The following is an 18,438-nucleotide window of genomic DNA, read 5'->3' on the forward strand; positions in this document are numbered from 1 at the left end:
TTATTACAAGGCCATACCAGTCAATCATCTAGACTGCCGCCCTTGCAACTTCCGAATGGCTGCTACCCCCCCTTTCGATGAACCATTCGTTAGTCTGGTCTCTCAACAGATACCCATCCGATATGGTTGCACCTGCAGCTCGGCTATCTCCTTCACTGGGATACGCAAGCCTCCTCACCCCGGCAAGGTCACATGGTTCGCAGAGGAGGGGTAAACAGATATCGATGGTAAATCAGAGTTTAAATGGGTAGAACCATGAGAGATGAAAGAAATCTATCATGGGTAAAGCCATTAAGAATAAACAAAATTGGAACATAGATAAAACCATTAAAAATACACACAGTGAATGAAGCCTTAACCAAACCATCTAATGTACACTGACTAAGCAAATGTCATGGGATAGTCACCTAATAGCGTGTGGGGCCTCCTCTGGCCCTGCGAACTGCAGTGAGACACCGTGGAGGTGAGTTGACAAGTCCCTGGTAGTCCTCTGGACGCAGCTGACACCAAATCGTTTACAGAGCGGCCGCCAATGCTGGTCTGTTCGTGGGTGCAGGATCCATGGCACGGAGCCTGCATTCCAGGACATCCCAGATATGCTCGATAGGGTTCATATCGGGGCTCCTGGGTGGCTGGACGGCCGGTTGTTCGTCTGTTGTAGACTGTGACACCCGCATTCAACCATTCACGATACACCCTGGACACAGTTGATCGTGTGAAGCAGAATTCCCGCACCACTTCCGAAATTGCACTTCCCATCCGTCGGACACCGACCATCAAACCCCGTTCGAACGGTGTCAGCTCACGACGACGTTCCAGGTTACAGCTGTCACATGTGCAGCCACTTCTCACAAGGTCCCTTATACAACTGCCGCTGGCACAGGGGGCGTGTGGTGTGCAGACACACCTGCGCGTCAGTGCTCCGCTATCCCATGACATTTGCTAAATCAGTGTGAACTCCCATACATGTATTGCGCCCTGGTGGGGGTGTGATAGGCGTCATTCAATTGTAATTAAGTATGGAGGAATATATATTACATTTTCAGAAGCAAGAAAATCGTACTTTATGTACTGTAAGTAGGAGCCAGGCAGAAGGTGTTGTGAAACCTACCACATACCGATGTCTCCACTAAGATTAAGAAACACAATGGCCAGCGGAATTAGTTTTCTCAGAAATGGTGACGAAGGGGAAAGAGAGAGGCGAGAGTTTTTGACAAGTTAGTGGAAAGATTCATCGCCGCGAGCGAAATTTGCAGTGGCAACCCCGCAAGAGCCGTGTCCAAAGTTCCTAGAAAAGATATCAAGGGAGTTCTAAGTTACTAGCAGGAGCTGAGCGCACGGTTGGCACTTGAAGGAAAAAAATATGAAACTTCTCTGTCCCGCGCTAGCTTGGACCAATCGTAAAATTCGCAGGCCAGGAAGAAGGCACGACAACTTCGTATGGTAAGAAGCACTATCAACGCTAATTCCACGGATTAAATTTATAGAAGGAAGTGAGTGATATATTCGGGATAAGGTGAAATTTAGAAGCCTAACCATATAATAAAAGTTATCACCTGAGGGAGATTGATTGGCGTAATTCTGAGAATTCATGAATGCTATCCGTTGATTGGCTGCAGGCAAGAGACGCTACAATACGGCGTGAAATCCCAGGCGGGGATACAAGAGCTAAATTCACAATTATATCAATTACCAGCGAACAATATTAGTTGACAATTGGCATGGAGCCTTTGAGAACATAATTACATCATTGGATCCCATATTTAAGCCACTGGCAGAGCCGCAAATAGTCGTATGAGGATATCGGAGCTGCGCGTCGTAAGATGACCTCCCGTGAACTCGGAGAAGGGAGACGAATATAAATATAGGGTCGTGGAGACGGACTTACTTCTGATGTGTTCGAGCTGTTACCACGCCAGGGGTTCGTAAGTTACTTGTGAATATTTTCCGTGCTGTTACTACGCCAGGGAGCATGTGTGTATTTACTCGTGGAGTAGTGTTCGAAGTGTTAGAATGTTACGTAGCACAGTGATTCGTGACGTGTAGTAGTTCATATTACAGTCTTGAACAGTCTACTAGCAAGAAGAGTTCCAATATTTACCGAACTCTTTAAATTAAAACCTACGGATTAGGAGTGTGAGATTCTACAAAAAGAAATTAGGAAGTACGTGACGTGAGAACGATCACGGGTGTTCGACGTATTTCACCCAGTAAACAGTCAATCATCAACTGATACCTGGCCAGCTGCGCGAACGCGTGACGGGAAATCGAGTGCGCGCCCGGGCCGTTGTAAAGGGGGTCCCGAGGTATCCCATCTTCCTAGTGTTCGGGAAAGGAACGAAGAATGTATATTTACATTAAGTGGGCTAGATACAAGGCCAGAAATGTAAAGTTTCAGTTCAATATTAGTGTGAGTAAAATTGTTAAAACTTGAAATTTAATATGTGTAAATCTGAAAAGTGCATTGGATTACCTCTTCAAGCTAGCATGAAAACCAGTAGGATGAAGTGCTAAACTGGACAGGGCCTGTGATCCTCGTCCGGTTTAACAAACTACAGGCTGAGATGAGTACCCATTAATATATATTTGTAGATTGCTATCGTTAGCGGGAGGAAATCATATTCTTTCATTATGGTAACTTGATTGTGAAACGAGCCGTTTCCGGCTCGTATAAATTCAGAGATTGACAAAGGGACAAATTAATATGTACATAATTAGATCAAGCACTCATCATAATTTTGATTATTTAATAGAGTAGAGTAGGGTGGATTTGTTTATTCCAGTGCTTGAATTGTTTGAAATTATACGGAGCAAGTTTCACGCGAAGATAAGATTAATATTCATTCTAGAAGTGCTCAACTGTGGTTTTCAGTTATCGGAAACTTATAGATATTAAGGCATGTTGTAATATTTTCCGGAAGTAGAGGGTTGCCAAGTGACTTTAATGGTTGTGGGACGGAATGAAGTCCATTGAATTGTCTGTAAATATTGATGATTCTTTGTGCCGCGAAGTTTCGCCAGTGGACAGAAATAATAATAATCAGTAGAAGTGTCGGAGTAATAAATTAATATGGGTAATGTGTAAATGCGTGTTTAATTAATAATGCTTTGTGAATAAAGGCACGGGTCTAATTTGATAGAACGATTGCAAATTAAAGTAATTAAAATGTGAGATAACATGTGGCGTGAATATTTTAATTCGAGCAGTAAATCCGATTTTAACACTAATGGTTGATTTAACGTTTTTTTGGGACTCCATAATAATCAAATAATTTTGTAGGAACGATAGAGGCACTTGTATAAGATGGTCACGCTATGTTGGAAGCCCAGAGTGATTTGAGCCAAAAGTTGAGGTCGGAAGTCGTGTGGGACAGAAATCCGGCACGAGATGAAAGTGAATTGTACTGATGTTGATGAAATAGATGGATCTTAAGGCCGACATTGAGGTCGTATGCCGAAACCGATGTTATGAGTGGCAGAATAGAGTCCACGCACCGAGGGTTAATTATTAAATGTTTTGAAGAGTCCCGGTGGAATAAATGGGCTTCAAAAGGAAAAGGAAGGAATGATTTAGTACTTGCAGAGATTGGAGGCATTTGCCCAACTGCGAAGTGTTATGGGATTTGAGATCTGTCTTAGGACATGGTCTCCATGAATTAACGACAGTACGAAAATAAGGTTGCGGGTTCGAATACCGTTATTTTGGCCCGACAGATGTGAGTTCGGATCTTGGTGATTCCTATGGGGAGATAACATGTGACTAAGTTCTAAAGATTGAAATTAAAATATAATTTTCGAAATAATAATAATATTCCAAGTAAATCATGTCTTAATCGATTAAGTGCCAAACTAGATCGGAATTGTAAAAGGAGTTATGCTTTAAACCTAATAATAGTGGACTGTCGTGTAACAAGCGAAATTCATTTATTATAAAAAAATAATTATTATTTGAAGGGGCAGAAGAAGAATTTATTTTTTATATTTATGAACATAATAATGATGGTGGGAGTTGACATGAAAATATTGAAATTTTCAAACTACTATAAAAATAATAATAATATTTGAAGAATCAGAAGAAGAACCTACTTTTTAATTTCAGATAATAATAAGAGTGAGAAGTTGAAATATTAGAGTGAGGATGATTACGGGTTACGATAATCATGATCTCCGCTATTAATAATGATGTTAATAATAATAATAAATAAAAATATTTTTTAATTTTTTATTATTATTTCGGATGATGAGGATGAATGATACTAGGGAAGTCAGCTGGCAAAATAACGTAATAATGTCAAGTTGTTGTAAATAATAAGTTAATATTTGTAATATGAAGGCAAATCCCAACATTTGGACCATTGGGTTAGAGCCCCTTTGTTGTTTTCTTCAGTTAACGATTAGCATATCTTGGTTAGGAACCCAGAGAGAGTTTGTAGTGTCCCGGGTTGGTCTCATCTCAATAAAAGTGGAGGCGATGACATGGGTCATGTGATCGCGCCCACTTGGCCAACAGGTAACTGGTCCATGACCATAAATGGTCATTGTGTTAACGAGGGTAAATCTGATACCTTCAGATATCAACGGTTCCACCACCCAAAAGGATAGGTGGTCAAAAGTGTCGAATATTGTTGTAAAAAATTTCAGGAATAATTTGCTAATACCGGCTGGATCAACAGATTTTGGTTGTGTGTAAAAAAAAATGATTTTGTTTTACTTGAATAAAATGCTCCTTTAGTTCCAGGTTCTTGTTCTTGTAGAATAGTAAACCCTTGGTGACCGTTTGAATATCCATCCCTATTCCTAGGACGGAGCCTTCATAATTTCCCTTTGACCTGATTTTTAATATATTTGGTGCGTTTTATAATGAGCCTTAAGGTTAATGATTTTCGTGTCCCGTTCAACCCTGTAGTACTGATTGGATGGTGCCCATACATTTAGTTTGAGATCTTATATCTCTATATTAAATTTTATTGTTTATTAGTTGCGATAGATTCGGACCGTAATACTCCCCGAGATAAATTCTGGTTGGGACTCAGGCTTTGAGCGGGTACAGTATACATGTTGGTGGCTATTTAGTGTCCAATAAGTTAAATGAAGACAATGAAAACAATGAATTTCGTCCCATAAATGAAGTTACGCGAATGAGCCATATGAATGACACCTAAATTATCATTTGCGTATGTTCCATATGCGATAGTAAAGCATCTCCTCCAGGCTATGAACGATACCAGCTGCTGCCGATTCTCATTATTACGAACAATAACCAGTAAAAATTTGTTGTAATGTTATACTTTACGCACTCACCGGTTATTTTTGGGTAATTGAAGTTCACATTGACGATTATTTAAGATTCTGTCAGAATACATTATGAATATTATGAACAATAATGGAAAAAAAATTGCTGTAACATTACAATTTATACACTCACCGGTTGGTTGTTTCATGTAGTACAAGTTCACATAGACGATTATCTGAGAATATTCTGGAAGAATAAATTATTATTGTTGTTATCACTATGCACAAAAACCCTAGACTGGCCTTGGTGTACCAAGCGACCACGGCTTACCCCGAAGATCTGCAGATTACAAGGAGACGAGTGGTTAGCACGACGACTCCTCTTGGCAGTTATTCTTGGCCGTCTAGACTGGGGCCACTATCACACAGCTCCTCAACTGTAATCAGATAAGGCTGAGCAGACCTTGATCCAGCCCTCAGATCCAGATAAAAATGCCTGACCAGAATTGAAGCCAATTATGATTGGTAAAATATGTTATAAAATCATAGGCCTACTCTATGCACTCGCCATTGTTTCTTTTTCTGTCACTGAAGTTCATATTGATCATTACTTAAATATACTCCCAGATAATTATTATCATCATCACATTCATCATCGCCAAAATTCTACATTAACAACGATACCCCCCCGCCAAAAATTAATGTTAGCCGGCTAGTGTTCTTGAATTTATTGCAGCACAAGTTATCAGGGGAGGGATGTGAAACTATAAATCGAAGCAATTCCATACGCAGTTGATGGATGGCATTAGTGCATTTTAACAGTCAACACTGGAGTCAAGTGTGTTGGTTCATGAGACAGCAGTCTCAACTCTATGCAACTCCATTCGCATACCATCCCTACAATAGGCCTACCCAAAGTTTTATTAGAGAAAGTATGAAGACCTGGAGAAAAAATAAATGTAATGAGAATTCCTTTGACAAGAATATTTAATAATCTAAACAAATTTAACAGAGTACATATAGTAGTTCACACACTGTGACTCAAATATTACACAAACAATAAGTAAATATAAGCATTTACTGTATACGTTGTCTGATACCAATTACTTGGTACTGATCAGGACTGGAGTCACTGATGAAAATGGGAGGAGGAAAGGTTTTCATCATCGGATTCTTATGTTCTCTGAACACATTATACTTGTTGAAAACTCTGAAGACTTCTCTCACTCCTAAGAGGCTCACACCTTGTAAGGTATGCATGGCTGTTGCAGTGCCCAAGACTACAGTCTGAATTCCTCTGGCTAACACTTGCTCTTTTTATGAACACAATGCTTTTAAGTATTCCAGGCTTATGGAGTCTCATTTGATATTTCCCTTTCTTTATCCAATACATTAATTTCTCAAGGGGTCAGAGCTCTTCTCCCTTGAAAATATGTCATGAGGTACTCATAAATTTGTCTATTAAAACAATAATCACCTCTCACCTCCACTACACCACTAAAGGCTTCAAAGACATCAGCTGGGAATAAACCTGTTTCTGAATATGAGGTAGGGTGACTTACCAATGCAAGGATGTTAAAGACTCACACAGTAGTTCATGGCCTCACCTCTAACAGAACTCTCCTTCCTCTCTGACTAATAGATCCAAATTTAAAAAATATATGTACGAGGTTACTGCTTGTCTTCCCTTTGCCACAGTAAGTTGCACTTCCTCTATCTTTTATTACCCAGCTTGATTTACTGTCTGTATTCTCCCTTTGTTTGATAATCACTTCTAGTGGGCTTAAGGAGTCTCATTTGCCTACATTTTGTGACCCTTCCCTTTCTTTATCCAATATATTAATTTCTCAAGGAGCCAGAACTCTTCTCCCTTAAAAATATGTCGTAAGGGGCTAATAAATTTGTGTATTAAAACAATAATCACCTCACTACAACTCTAAGAGCTTCACAGACATCAGCTGGGATTAAATCTGCTTCTGAACATGAGGTAGAGCGACTTACTAAAGCAAAGACACTAAAGACACAAACAAAACTCTTCTTCCTCTCTGACTGACAGATACAAATTTTAAAACATGAAAAAATATAAGGTTATTGCTTGTCTTCCCTTTGCCACAGTAAATCGCACTTCCTCTATGTCTTGTATTACCAGTATTGTCCCTTTGTTTGATGATCACGTCTAGATAAGAACCACTGACAAGCCATTCTACTAGATACCTTATCCCCAAAAATAAAAATACGTTCTCATCCTGTATAAAATTTGAAAGTAGTTAATTATTTTGTTATTTCAGTATGTGCCCTCGAACTTGAAATGAAGCAAGAAAGGACTAGGAAGCCCAGGAAGTAAACGGCCATGTTCTAAATAAAAACAAGACCATGAAAAAAAGGATGAAATGAGAGGTTTTGAAGAATATCTTAATTTTGTCCACAACCAGTTCCAACCAGGGTGTTAGACAGTCAAGACTGCTGTTAGCAATGTCATTGGATGAAGTTCTACCACGAGGTAACACCCTTTGAATGACCAGGATTTGAATGTTCTGTCTTCTTGGCATAGCAAAAGTATAGTAGCATTTATAATAAACAACCTATTACTTCAAAAATTAAGTTTCCAGAAGGAAACCATTATTTCATTTCGACTGCATGTTGAATTCATTCAAGCTCTTTAGGCCTAAAGAGCTTGAATGTTTTTAACCTATTACTTGTTAAAAAATATTAACATTTATATTCACTTGACACTGGCGGTAAATTAGCACAGAAAAAAAAAAAAAGAAGAAAAAAATGAAATACTCCATGCTAAACAAACTCTACATAAAATCATAAAGATGACTAAAATAGTTTGGTCAGGTACTGTAAACTCATATCCTGAGCATTTGTTCACACTGACACTGCGTCAACAACGACCACAGCACCAATTTCTTTGCTATTAAATATATACATCAATTCATCAAGTCTGTCACTTTTTCTTAGGAAGAGACCCGAAAGCTGATATCACTGTTCCTTTAGTGCCCGTAACACTGGTCGTTAATGAAGGTTGCTGAACAAACCCTGCAGGTTTAAGAATGTTTGCTTGGGCTCCAGCCACTATATTACTGCCCCCCATGGTCCCGACTTGGTCCCACTTTGACTTGCGCCGCTTGGCATCATCTTCTGTGCCTGAACCACTTCCTGGCCTTTTAGCAGTTCCTGAAACAAACTCAACCTTTGTCTTATCTTTACGTTCTTTCTCATGTCGATCCATTTCAGCCTTTTGTACCTTAGCAAGTTCTTCATAGTAAGACTCTTTCCCCCAGCGAAGTGGATCATATGCATGAGCTGGATAATTTGTTCCTAATTCATTAATACTACAAAACTGAATAAGCTTTTCATAAATGCTAGGATTTCGGAAGTCCTTACGTTGCTGTATAACATGATTCATATCTAACCCACTATTTTGCATCTTCTCATACAAGCGATTTATTTTCTCCTGAAGTTCATTGGAACAGCGACCAGCAGGTTCAGGAAAAAGACGTACACCATCTGGCGGTTCCACCTCAGGTTCCGTTCCAGATGATTTTCTCCGCTCTGCGACCTCGGCAGGTACTCCTTCATCATCAGACACCAAAGTATCATCATGGTAAGAAACTAAGCGAGCACGAAGATTAGCTCTATTTATAGGTGGCGTAGCAGCACTAGAGTTATGAGAATTCACACTATCATCATCATTGGGAGATTTCTCAGATTCATCTTCACCACCCTCATCTTCTGCTTCTGAATCCGTATATGTTGCAGTGAGAGATGCTAGAGCCAAACTTTGCCCAGACATCTCTGTCGTAAACAGTTATGCCAGAGCAGAATTTCAGTTCTCCTGTTTGATCAACTGGAACCAGATTCCTGCATCCCAATTAAGTCACGGTCTGCAACAAAAATAGGAAGGAAGGTTAACATGTTACTAGGTACCTACACAGCAAGTCAAACATATTGACACAATATTACAAGAGTAATTAACATAAAAATGGACAAATTTACTTTTAATTAATTTCGTGTGGCTATTTCTAGCCGAGTGCAGCCCTTGTAAGGCAGACCCTCCGATGAGGGTGGGCGGCATCTGCCATGTGTAGGTAACTGTGTGTTATTGTGGTGGAGGACATTGTTATGTGACAAATTTACTTAAAAGCCTTACACATAATACTCGCCACTTTTGACTCATATTAAGAGCAAACCTTTCAAGTTTCATACATAAATTGTAATATTAACCATATAATTTTATTCTTATATTTCAAGGTTTTGTTTTAGTTCCTTCTTTTTTAAGAAGACTTTACACTATAGAATAAAATAAAGAAAATAGTATTCATTTACACAGACAATATTAGATAACCCTCTCTGGCTTAAACAATAAACATAACAACATATAAAAAGGTAATAATGATATGTTTGTGTTCCACTGACTACTTTTTTACAATTTTCAGAGACACAGACATGCCAGGCTTTTGACCTGTGGAAGTTCCTTTACATACCGATATGATTCAGACATATATGAGCACCTTCAAATACCACAGAACTGAGCCAGAATCAAACCTGGCAACTTGGGCTCAAAAAGCCAGTGCTCTACCTCCTGAGCCAAGCACATAAAAAGGTATTCAATGACTGTCTGAAGGGAATCTCATTTCACACCAATTACATATATTTCAAATATTTCTTATGTTCCTTTTATTGATTATGAGTATATCATATGTCATCAAGTTAGCAACTTAAGAGTGGAACTAGAAATTATATACATGACTAGCAAGATACCCGTGCTTCGCTATGGTATTATACTGAAATTTAGAATTGAATGCTTATTGTTTTATATATAATCTGCCAAAATTCGCGATCTGACTGGTAATCTGAGAGAATCCGCCAAAATTCATGATCTGACTCGTTTTCTAATAGATTACGGCAAGTTTCCTCCCATTTTTCAATCTTTCTTTCCAGCAATCGATCTCCTACTTCCCGGGCTAGGTCCAGGTATTCCATCCGGTCAGTTGGGTCCCTAAATCTTTGCCATCTTTTCTTATAAGAATTTTTAATATGGATCAAATCCTTGAGGAGATCCGGTGTGGTGTCCTCTTGGGTGCCTTGGTGGTACTGAACCCGCGGCTGGACTGCATTCTTAGTCATTACCCGTCCAGGACCCGTTTCCAGCGCGGTCTGCACATTTGACGACGGTCCAGAACATTATTATTATTATTATAATAGATGTTCTGGACCCCATAGCAAGACGCAAGACCGCTACTTGGCGGTAAATTACATCTGCTGCCACTGTCATAGTTAACAATGTGACCAGCACCATTGTCGCGCATAGCCAAGTGTGCGGGATTTCTGGTGATACGAATGACATATTCCGTGCATTGTTGACCTTATTATAGAGGTGAACAATTGGACGGTCAATCTCATTCCTATTGTTTATTTCAAAGGTGTTTAAATTTTTATTTATATGCCAGGAGAATGTACTGTAATCTAAGAACGTTCTCCAAAGAAAAAGATGGCTCTTGAAAACAAACCCAGGAAAGATAAAAAAGGATCGGTTTATGATCAGAATAAGTACATCGGAAATCTACAGTCTGTTTCCAGTCATTCGACAGGGTCAGGAATGGAATGAATAAAGCCACCATCTGGCAGCGGAAATAGGAATTGTGCCGGCTGCTGAAGCCTGTCGCACTCCTCTGGGGCAATGGATAATGAGTGACAAATGAAATGAAATGATATTGGACAGTGTTGCTGGAATGAATGATGACAGGGAAAACCAGAGTATCCGAAGAAAACCTGTCCCGCCTTTGTTTTGTCCAGCACGAATGTCACATGGAGAAACCGGGATTCGAACCACGGAACCCAGCTGTGAGAGGCCGGCGCGCTGCCGCCTGAGCAACGGAGGCTCCTTATAAATACATTATGAACAGTAACATCAATTGGTCTCACCTCCTTTTACACCCCACCGCCGTTAAGTTTATTTACTTCCCCCCCACAAAAAATAACAGAAAGGCATGTTTATGTTTAAAGGAGATTCCAAACACCAATGTTCAGGTCTATTACCTTCAGTTTTGAGATATAAGTATCCCCATAAAAATAATTCACTTTTTTCACTTCCTTTCACACTCCTCCCCCTCCCCCCAATTGAATTTTCCGGCAAAAACCCTGTTCCTTTAATAGTAAAGGATCTTCTAAATACCAATTATCACGACTCTAACTTCCTCAGTTTTTGATTTGTGTGACCTCATGAAAGGAATTCAACACCTTTTCAATCCCGCCCCCCGAGATGATTCCCCTCCCAAAAAAACATGTTTTTCTTTGTTTCTAAAGGAGATCCAAATACCAATTTTCACGTCTGTAACAATTTTAGTTTTTATTAGACGAAAGTATTCTCATACAATCAAGTCAATTAATTTTTCAATTTTTTCACCTCCCCACCTTCCCCCTTCATTGGATTTTTTGACAATACGTGTTTCTTTACTTTAAAGCAGAATCCAAATATCAAATTTCACGTCTGTAACATCTTCATTTTTGAGATATCAATAGCTTAATTAAAATAATTCAACACCATTTTCAGTCACTTTACCCCCCCCCTCCAAGTGGTATTTCGGAAAACTAAAAATAGGCCTACACGTTTCTTGACTTTTAATAGAGATAAAAAGTACCATTTTTCACTTCTGTAACATGTTAAGTTTTTGAGATATACTGTAGAAATTCTCATTTTAAAATTTCACCCCGTTTTTAGTGCCCCTTAAAAGGAGTTTCCAGAAACAAATCACTTATGTTTCTTTACAAGAGATTCCAAACACCACTTTTTACGTCTGTAACATTTTACGTTTCTCAGGTATTATGTAGATACAGTCTTTCAAAAATTTCACCCCAATTTGTCACTCCTGTTTAACCGCCAGTAATTGAATTTTCCAAAAACAAAAAAAATACATGTCACTTTATTTTTAAAGGAGATCCCATTTACAAATGTTCAGTTCTGTAATATCTTCAGTTTCTGAGATATATGTATCCTCATTAATGGCATTCAACCCATTATTTACCCTTTTACACCCCTCCTAATGGGATTTTCCAAAAACAAAAAATACATGTTTCCTTATTTTTAAAGGAGGTTTTGAATACCAATTTTTACATCTGTAAACTTTTCAAGTTTTAATGTAGATACACTCATTTTAAAAATTCACCCCCTTTTCACCCCCCATTATGTATTTTCCAAAAACGAAAAAATACATGTTTCTTTATTTTTAAGTAGACCCCAAATACCAATTTTCAGGTCTGTAATATCTTCAGGTTCTGAAATAAAAGTAGCCTCATTAAAGGCATTCAACCCATTTTTCACCCTTTTTACAGTATAAGGATTTTCCAAAAACAAAAAAGTACGTGTATCTTTATTTCTGAGGGAGATTCTAAATACCAATTTTTTCATCTATAATCTTTAAAAGTTTTGAGATATAGATACACTCATTTTAAAAATTCACCCCCTTTTCACCCCCCCATTAATTGGATTTTCCAAAAACAAAAAATACGTGTTTCTTTATTTTTAAAGGAGATCCCAAACATCAATTTTCAGGTCTGTAATATCTAAGATTTCTGAGATATAAGTATCCTCTTGAAAGGCATTTAACCCGTTTTCCCCCCTCCTAATGGGATTTTCCGAAAACCGAAAAATATGCGTTTCTTTATTTTTAATGAAGATTCTAAATACCAATTTTTACATCTGTAAACTTTCAAAGTTTTGAGATATAGATACACTCATTTTAAAAATTCACCCCCCTTTTCACCCTCCCATCAATTGGATTTTCCAAAAATAAAAAATACGTGTTTCTTTATTTTTTAAAAGAGATCAAAAGTACAAATTTTCAGCTCTGTAATATGTTCAGTTTCTGAGATTTAAGTACTGGTATCCTAATTAAAGGCATTCAACCCCTTTATCACCCTTTTTCACCCCTCCTATTGGGATTTTCTGAAAACAAAAAAAAATACGTGTTTCCTTATTTTTAATGAAGATTCTAAATACCAATTTTTACATCTGTAAACTTTCAAAGTTTGAGATATAGATACAATCATTTTAAAATTTCACCCCCCCTTTACACCCCCTTAGCAATGGAATATCCAAAAATCCTCTCTTAGTGAGCACCTATATCTTAATATGTATGTATCCCCAAAATTTCATTTCATTATGTCCAGTAGTTTTGGCTCTGCAATGATGAGTCAGTCAGTCAGTCAGGACAAGTTCTTTTATATATATAGATTTGTCAAACTTAGCAACTTATAGTGCAACTAGAACTATTTCCTTACCCAACAATTTTCAAGACAGTAAGATGCAACAAATTCTAGAACCTGTACTGCCACAGTGGCTAAAAATGAACACGCATACTTTGCATTCTTATTTTTTCCTACACTTTCCAACATTTTTGAAGTCCCAATCCAATATAAGAATCCCACTAACTGCTTACATCTTACCACAGCCTGTCTGCTTTCTGTTATTTTGATTATTACTGTCATGCAAAGATGGCACGTGTAGGACACATCTGTATGCTCATACCAGTAATTAAAATGAGTGAATAAGTAGCTGATGTACACGAACTTCGCTACGGAATTCTGCACTGTGTACAGAATTCTAGGTTTAGCAGCATACACGTCGTGAGTAAGACTGTATTAAATTACATAGATCTTAATGTTACCCCAGAAACGCAATGGAGAAGTCGCCATATGTCTTTTCTCTTGCCTACTGTCAGTCACAGTCAAGTTTGGGAGTTTACATTAAGACATAGGACCACTTACCTAATGCCAGTCAAAATCGAGTTAGGCAGTTTTCATTATAATAGCAGACACTCACTCACCAACTGCCTTTTTACATCCTCAGACAGACTATATTTGTGGTTTTCCCAACTGAAGTCAACACAGGTTATTACAGTGACAACAGTAGGAATAACGCGATAAAAAGCAATGCTATCCAATGAAATATCTTGCAAAATTGTACAGAACTTTTTAACTAACATTTCATTTTGTGTGTTCCTACGTTTTTAATTCATTATACATGTCTTACTGAGGATGACCCAATGCCAGGTCGAAACATGTCTATATGTGAAGTTTCGTCTTAATTGGACGTCAAAATACATAGTATTGACTAGGAGGATTAAAACAGTTTTGTACAATTTTGTAAGAAGTCCAACCGTCAATACGGATTTAACATGAGATTCATAGTTTGCAATTATATGAAATACTTGATCAAATGAAAAACCGCACATTTCCTCACTTTTAACAAACTGTACAACGCTGTCGATCTAACAGTCCAAAGTTCCAGAGCTGGAATGACCAGGCTGCAGACAGCCGCAAACACTCCTCTGCCTTTATTCCATTAAGTGTGCACACTGCTAATTCCAATCTGTGCCTCAGATTAGGGATCAAATAGCTGGAATACTATGATGAACCAGTGAGTTATGTACTAGTAGTATGAGAACATTTATGAACCAGAGGAATACATGCTAAAAAAATGAATTATATAACTAACTCCCCAGCTACTTCCTGCCAATATTCAAGCAGGCTGTTATACCTGTTCGAGACGAATGGCAGCAAAAGCCACAAAACACATCACAAACAATGGTCAATGTAATATCAATATCAATCAATCAATCAATCAATCAATCAATCAATCAATCAATCAATCAATCAATCAATAAATAAATAAATAAATAAATATTGATCTGCATTTAGGGCAGTCGCCCAGGTGGCAGATTCCCTATCTGTTAATTTCCTAGCCTTTTCCTAAATGATTTCAAAGAAATTGGAAATTTATTGAACGTCTCTCTTGGTAAGTTATTCCAATCCCTAACTCCCCTTCCTATAAATTAATATTTTCCCCAGTTTGCCCTCTTGAATTCCAACTTTATCTTCATATTGTGATCTTTCCTACTTTTATAAACGCCACTCAAACTTATTCGTATACTAATGTCATTCCACGCCATCTCTGCGCTGACAGCTCGGAACATACCACTTAGTCGAGCAGCTTTTCTTCTTTCTCTCAATTCTTCCCAACCCAAACTTTGCAACATTTTTGTAACGCTACTCTCTTGTCGGAAATCACCCAGAACAAATCGAGCTGCTTTTCTTTGGATTTTTTCCAGTTCTTGAATCAGGCAATCCTGGTGAGGGTCCCATATACTGGAACCATACTCTAGTTGGGGTCTTACCAGAGACTTATATGCCCTCTCCTTTACATTCTTACTACAACCCTTAAACACCCTCATGACCATGTGCAGAGATCTGTACCCTTTATTTACAATCCCATTTATGTGATTACCCCAATGAACATCTTTCCTTATATTAACACCTAGATACTTACAACGATCCCCAAAAGGAACTTTCACCCCATCAACGCTGTAATTATAACTGAGAGGACTTTTCCTATTTGTGAAACTCACAACCTGACTTTTAACCCCGTTTATCAACATACCCTTGACTGCTGTCCATCTCACAACATTTTCGAGGTCACGTTGCAGTTGCTCACAATCTTGTAACTTATTTATCACTCCATAGAGAATAACATCATCTGCAAAAAACCTTACCTCCGATTCCACTCCTTTACTCATATCATTTATATATATAAGAAAACATAAAGGTAAAATAATACTGCCTTGAGGAATTCCCCTCTTAATTATTACAGGGTGAGATAAAGCTTCACCTACTCTAATTCTCTGATATCTACTTTCTAGAAATATAGCAACCCATTCAGTCACTCTTTTGTCTAGTCCAATTGCACTCATTTTTGCCACTAGTCTCCCATGATCCACCCGATCAAATGCTTTAGACAGGTCAATCGTGATACAGTCCATTTGACCCCCTGAATCAAAGATATCTGCTATATCTTGCTGGAATCCTACAAGTCGAGCTTCAGTGGAATACCCTTTCCTAAAACCGAACTGCCTTCTATCGAACCACTTATTAATTTCACAAACATGTCTTAATATAATCAGAAAGAATGTCTTCCCAAAGCTTACATACAATGCATGTCAAACTTACTGGCCTGTAATTTTCAGCTTTATGTCTATCACCCTTTCCTTTATACACAGGGGCTACAATAGCAACCCTCCATTCATCTGGTATAGCTCCTCCGACCAGACAATAATCAAATAAGTACTTCAGAAATGGTACTATATCCAAACTCATTGTCTTTAGTATATCTTCAGAAATCTGATCAATTCCAGCCACTTTTCTAGTTTTCAACTTTTGTATCTTATTGTAAATATCATTTTTATCATATGTAAATAATATTACTTCTTTGGCCTTAGTCTCCTCCTCTATCTCGACATTATCCTTGTAACCAACAATCTTTACATACTGCTGACTGAATACTTCTGCCTTTTGAAGATCCTCATAAACATACTCCCCTTGTTCATTAATTGTTCCTGGAATGTCCTTAATGGAACCTGTTTCTGCCTTAAAATACCTATGCATACCCTTCCATTTTTCACTAAAATTTGTATGACTGCCAATTATGCTTGCCATCATGTTATCCTTAGCTGCCTTCTTTGCTAGATTCTATTTTTTAGTAAGTTCCTTCAATTTCTCCTTACTTCCACAGCCATTTCTAACTCCATTTCTTTCCAGTCTGCACCTCCTTCTTAGTCTCTCTATTTCTCTATTATAATAAGGTGGGTCTTTACCATTCCTTACCACCCTTAAAGGTACAAACCTGTTTTCGCATTCCTCAACAATTTCTTTAAACCCATCCCAGAGTCTGTTTACATTTTTATTAACCGTTTTCCACCGATCATAATTACTTTTTAGAAACTGCCTCATGCCTGCTTTATCAGCCATATGGTACTGCCTAATAGTCCTACTTTTAAGACCTTCCTTTCTATCACAAAAACAGCTTCATGATCACTAATACCATCTATTACTTCAGTTTCCCTACAGAGCTCATCTGGTTTTATCAGCACGACATCCAGGATATTTTTCCCTCTGGTTGGTTCCATCACTTTCTGAATCAGCTGTCCTTACCATATTAACTTATTTGCCATTTGTTGGTCATGCTTCCTGTCGTTCGCATTTCCTTCCCAATTGACACCTGGCAAATTTAGATCTCCTGCTACAATCACATTTCTTTCCATGTTGTTTTCCACATAGCTGACTATCCTACCAAATAATTCCGAATCCCCGTCAGTGCTACCCTTCCCGATCAGTACACTCCAAATATATCAAGTTGCCTATTATCTTTAGAAATGAGCCTTACACCTAGAATTTCATGTGTCTCATCTTTAACATTTTCGTAGCTTACAAATTCTTCTTTCACGAGAATGAACACTCCCCCTCCCACCATTCCTATCCTATCTCTACGATACACACTCCAGTGCCGTGAGAACATTTCTGCATCCATTATATCATTTCTCAGCCATGATTCAACTCCTATTACAATATCTGGTAAATATATAATCTATTAAATTATTTAATTCTATTCCTTTCTTTACAATACTTCTACAGTTCAAACACTAACAATTTTATGTCTTCCCTACTTGATTTCCAGTTCCCTGTTCCCTTATCACCGCTCCCTAGGCCACCCCGTTTCCCTGAATATACCTCCCTATTACCTTTCCAAACACATTTCCTAACTTATACGTACCACTGCGGTTTAAATGAAGGCCATCTGAGCGCAGATCCCTATCTCCTACCCACCCATTAGGATCTAGAAATTTCACTCGTAGTTTCACACATACCCACTCCATAGTCTCATCACCCTCCAGTCAGTATCCCCCCTACACAGTATTCCACTAATAACAATCTCCGCTTTCTTAAACTTCACCCGTGCTGCATTTACCAGATCCCACACATCTCCAACTATGTTGGTACTTATATCAGCTTGCCTTACGTTGTTGGTACCAACGTGAAACACCAGCACCTTCTCCTTCCCCTCCTCCCTCTCTTCTATTTTCCTCAACATCTGCCTCAACCTAATTCCTGGATAACATTCTACCCTGGTTCCCTTTCCTCCACACACTTTCCCCATGTGTCTAACGATGGAATCCCCCATGACCAGAGCCTCAACCCTCCCCACCTCATCTGATCCCCTCCCCTCCTGGTCAGCCCTATAATTCCCGATAGCTGCAGAAGCTACTTCCCCCTCCCTTTTCTCCTTCCCATGACCCTGTTCCACCTGTCTTTTCCTATCCTCTACTCTACATTTCCCTTTCCTACCTTTTCCCTTCCTCCTACTTCCAC

At 38.4% G+C, this 18,438-nt stretch overlaps 1 protein-coding gene across 5 annotated transcripts in view; it reads right to left on the reverse strand.

Moving 5' to 3' along the window:
• Positions 1–6,201: 6,201 nt before the first annotated feature.
• Positions 6,202–18,438, reverse strand: part of LOC136864912 (SAP30-binding protein) — a 29,580-nt gene continuing 17,343 nt past the window's right edge. For all 5 annotated transcript variants that reach the window (XM_067142326.2, XM_067142322.2, XM_067142323.2 and 2 more), the window contains one exon: positions 6,202–9,122. In XM_067142326.2, coding sequence (XP_066998427.1) covers positions 8,183–9,031 — 849 coding nt within the window. In that variant the 5' untranslated portion in view covers positions 9,032–9,122 and the 3' untranslated portion in view covers positions 6,202–8,182. The remainder of the gene's footprint in view (positions 9,123–18,438) is intronic.

Source organism: Anabrus simplex, chromosome 2 (assembly GCF_040414725.1).
Source record: "Anabrus simplex isolate iqAnaSimp1 chromosome 2, ASM4041472v1, whole genome shotgun sequence".
Taxonomy (NCBI): domain Eukaryota; kingdom Metazoa; phylum Arthropoda; class Insecta; order Orthoptera; family Tettigoniidae; genus Anabrus; species Anabrus simplex.